General features: G+C 42.9%; 1 protein-coding gene across 1 annotated transcript in view; it reads left to right on the top strand.

The window, feature by feature from the left end:
* The window catches only part of SYCP2 (synaptonemal complex protein 2), a 96,068-nt gene that overhangs the window by 79,563 nt on the left and 11,756 nt on the right, over positions 1-4,749 (top strand). Inside the window, 2 exon segments of the mRNA XM_006767251.1 lie at positions 934-1,135; positions 2,155-2,353. Coding sequence (XP_006767314.1) covers positions 934-1,135; positions 2,155-2,353 — 401 coding nt within the window.

Genomic DNA, 4,749 nt, shown 5'->3' with positions numbered 1-4,749 from the left:
TGAAATTGTTTTAACTTTTCTCTATTAACATAGACAAAAGCACACCTTAAATTTCCAAGATGATTTCAAACCACATAACTGCAGTGCTATCCTATATAATAAAGAGCTAATATGCAAATGGTCCTCACGCCCTCATGCCATCACACTGTAACTGCTCAACACTCAACACTGGGAGAGAGGAATGGGGACCAGCCAGGCTGCAGCCCGGGAGAAGGACAAGCCGCCTGCCCCATGGTCCTGGGCGCCAGTGCCTGCAGCTGTGGCCCAGGAGAGGGACAAGCACCCACACCACGGTCCTGGGCACCTGCAGCTGTGGCCTGGGTGAAGCTGCCAACCCATGGTCCTCTGCAGCTTTGGCTGGCCTGGGTGAAGCCGGCCCAGGTCCTGGGTGCCTGTGGCTGGCCAGAAGGAGGGAAGCCCGGGTCTTGGGTGTCTGCAACTGGCTGGAGGAGGGAATCCTGAGTCCTGGGTGTGGAGCAAGGCAGAGGCAATTAGGGGCAATCAGGCCAGCAGGGGAGCAGTTAGGGGTGATCAGGTCAGTAGGGGAGCAGTTAGGGGTGATCAGGAAGGCAGGCAGAGGTGGTTAGGGATGATGAGGCAGGCAGGCAGGCGAATGGTTAGGAGCCAGTGGTCCCGGATTGCGAGAGGCAGTCAGACATCCCCCGAAGCATCCCAGATTGGAGAGGGTGCAGGCTGGGCTGAGGGATGACCCCCACTCCCAACATGAATTTCGTGCACTGGGCCTCTAGTAGTGTATATATTATATTTCTGGTGAATTTCCCATATGTCTTTGGGGGTATTAGAGTCTTCCACTATTCATGTTGCAGCCCCTGCTATGCTCATATGTAGTAATATAAGACATTTCATAAATATTTCAATGTAATTTAAATTACTTATATTACAATATAATTTGAAAGTTATTAATACATTTAGGAGGAGAATATCCATTCCAGAAGCAAAACCATGAAGCTGCCAAAGAAACAGCAGAATGTCTGCTCTGCGGAAACACAAAAGGATATATCAAAAGAATGGGCAAACTCATCTCTCCTAAAAAGTACTACTATAAGAGACAACAGCCTTGACTTATCTTCTGTGTCTTTACCTGGGAGTTCACCCTCTATAGAAGTAATGAGATGTCAGTATCTTCTTTCTTTAGTTGAATATTTAAAAACCTTATAACTAATTATATGAAAATATAATTTGAAGACTAATTTTGAGAGGTGTATTAAGATTATAGGTAGTCAAAATTTTATTTTGAAACTAGTTAATGCTCAGAACTTGGTCTTTGCTAAGTATAAATAGACTTGGGATCAATGTTACTATGACACTGAAGTTGTTCATATTTGCACTTTTTATACTTTCAGTTTCTTTAAAGGGTGTTTTAAGCATTTCTAAATGTCTATAATTTCAGTTAAAATTCAAGACTTACATCAGTTAACATATACACTTCCTCTAAAGTGACTATTTTGTTCTTTTCTAGAATATTTTCATAATGCTTGGGAATGCTGTCAGATAAGCATATACTCATGAAGACAGATGCACATGCCCTAATTTGTTCTGAAAACTGAGAATTCACTTATATTGATTTATTTTAGCCATGAATTTCCTCATCCTATGTAATAAAAGGCTAATATGCAAATTGTCCCCTCAACCTGGAGTTCAACCAGGGGCAGGGCCAGCCAGCCAACTGCCTGTGGCCCCTCCCCCTGGCCGGACCCAATCCGTGCACGAATTCATGCCCTGGGCCTCTAGTATATATATATGAAGGCTTTAAGCCAAATGATTTACCAAGTCTTTCCAACCATAAAATTCTGTGACTTATATATAATAGTACTGATGTCAAATACTCTGGTTGCTCATTATAGTAGTGCAGCTTATACTATAGATAATTTTGTTTAGAAATATTTGGACTATTCTTATGGTTACAATTACATTTTAAATGGACCCATTTAATATTTTTCAAAGTCTTATATAATATTTTAAACATAATTTGGTCTTGATTTAGTGGAAGTTTACCCTTTTTAAATACAGCTAAGACTTGAGAATTTGATAAATTATATATTCTTTAGAACTTAAATTAATCATGCTGTTCTAAAACAGACATCATTAAAAACTGCCATCTCTCTTTTATTTGTGTCTTGTGAGGAAATATAGGCACAGAAAAAATAACAGGAAGGGATTTTACTCAGGATCATGACTGTATAACAAAATCCATATCATCTAGTACAAAAACTTCCTCACCTGAATCCTTCAACAGTAAATATGGAGTGGAAAGACCAGTAAAGTCACTGAAAAACAGTGTGAAAAATTTACTGTGTGCAAGAGAAAGTTGTTCACCAATTCCACAATCATTCTCTTTGGTAAGATTATAGAATATTTTCCTTAATCAGATATATTTATGTTAGTAAATCATTTTCCTCTAATCAAATACCCATTGTTTATCTACTATAGCTTAAGCTTTTGTGTCTGGTGTAGGGGAGAAGAGGATCCTACCGATAAGTAAAATAGCCTCAACAAACCTAATAGACTGATTAGAGCTGCTGGACAGGAGGAAAGTGGTGGTATGAGAATCACAGAGTGCTGGCAAGAGTGCTGTGATGGGAAGGCTTGTTTCCAAAGAGGCACGCTTATTTGTCTATACATCAAAACTTCATAATTTATTTTCTAGATTTGAATAAGCTTAGTCCTGCAACACTGACACTTGTTTCAGATTCCACCGTAATTCGAAGTTTGTAACCTTTAGTTACTAAATCACAGGTTGATAAAGCAAATTGCCAAGAATTGCAGTTGAAAACAGTATGCTGGGGGAGAACCAAGATGTCAGCGTAGGCAAATGCCTGTACTCGCTGCCTCCCACAACCACATCAAAATTACAACTAAAATACAGAACAACCATCATCCATAACTGCCAGAAAGCTGGCCAAATGGAAGTACTACAACTAGAGAAGTAAAGAAGAAAGCACATTGAGACTGGTAGGAAGTGCAGAGGCATGGAAGGGGCTGGACTGATACCCACATGTGCTGCTTTTTCAATCGGGAGGGAAATTGCCTCTGCAGAGGCCACCCAGAGGAGCATGGGGTCCCAGCGCCACACCAGATGCCCAGCCCAGAGTCCCAGAGCTGGGAAAAGAAGTCCCTACAGGCAGTAAGAACTATGGGCTATAAAAACCAGTGCAGATTGGAGCTGAGTGACACAGGCTGCTGGAGACCCAGCTGCTCCTCTTAAAAGGCCAGCACCACAAATTGAAATTACAAGCTCCCACTTCCTCTGAGCTCCAGTGCTGGGTGAGGCTCTGGGGGACCCAGACACATAGGAGGAGAAACTGGACTGTCTGGCATCAGGGCAGGAACTCTGGGGCGGCTTTCTTCCAGACGGAGGTGCTCGCAGCAGTCTTGTTCCCGTGCAGGGACCTCCCCAGTTGCAGGACTGACTGGCATCCATTTCTATTTGCTCTGCTCTGGTCATTCCCTGAGACCTGCCCCACCCAATTTACAACCCCATCCAAGCTATGCACAGCAGCTTTTGAATATGAATCCCCTGTCCTTTATCAGGCTAAAAACTTATTAAACAAGCTGCAGCTGGGTTGGGGAGCCCCAAATCTATTAAAAGGCCCAAGACCCAGCACCAGCACCAGGCTGCTTTGCTTCACAGCTGGGCCTCCTCTGGGCACTTCCAAACCTAATACAAAGAGAATGAATATGCAGATCTTTCTGTAGCTCTTGCTGGATGGTCCCAGGCAGTGGCTGACTTTGCACCTCTCTGGAGACCCAAGAGCCAGTGTACCCAGTGGTCAGTGTGAGACCATACCAGATTAAAACTCTACACATCCATAAGCAAAACACTTAAGGGGAAGACTCAGTGAGCACCAAAGCCCCACTGAAGCAAGTCCTGCTTCATAAGGGTGTCTGCTGCACAGCAGCTCTCCCACTGTAGTCGTAGCTGGTGCCCACAGCCAACTGGCCAGAGGTCAATTCCTCCCAGTGACACTATCAGCAATCAAGGCTCAACTACAACAAGACTGTGCACACAGCCCACAAAGGGGTGTACATAGAGTGTCCACCTCAGGTGATTGGGAAAGCTGGGCCACAGGGCCCTATAGGACACCTACTACACAAGGCCATTCTATCAACTCAAGGAGACTTAGCAGCTATCCAGTACATAGAAACAAACACAAGGAAGTAGCTAAAGTGTGGAGACAAAGTAACATGTCACAAATGAAAGAAATGGAAGAAAGCAAACTACTGGATATAGAGTTCAAAATCACAGTTACAAGGTTACTCAAGAATCTTGTAGAAACCTCCAAGGGACTTAGTGAGACTTTCAAAGATCTTAGTGAGAATGCCAAAAAAATGGAAAAGAACCAGTCAGAAATTAAGCATACACTGACTGAACTAAAGCATAATATACAGGGATTCAACAGTAGACAAGAGGTCCCGAGAATCAAGTCAATGAGTTGAAATATGAGGAGGCAAAAAACACCCAAACAACAGAAAAAAGAATCCAAAAATATAAAGATAGTGTAAGGAGCCTCTGGGACAACTTCAAGCATACCAACATCCAAATTATGGGCGTGCCAGAAGAAGAGAGAGAGCAAGATATTGAAAACCTATTTGAAGAAATAATGATAGAAAACTTCCCCTACCTGGTGAAAGAAATAGACTTACAAGTCCAGGACGCACAGAGAACTCCAAATAAGAGGAACCCAAAGAGGACCACACCAAGACACATCATAAGTAAAATGCTAAGGG

This window comes from Myotis davidii, unplaced genomic scaffold (assembly GCF_000327345.1).
Source record: "Myotis davidii unplaced genomic scaffold, ASM32734v1 scaffold262, whole genome shotgun sequence".
In the NCBI taxonomy this organism is placed as follows: domain Eukaryota; kingdom Metazoa; phylum Chordata; class Mammalia; order Chiroptera; family Vespertilionidae; genus Myotis; species Myotis davidii.
This window is presented reverse-complemented; position numbering and strand designations above follow the sequence as displayed.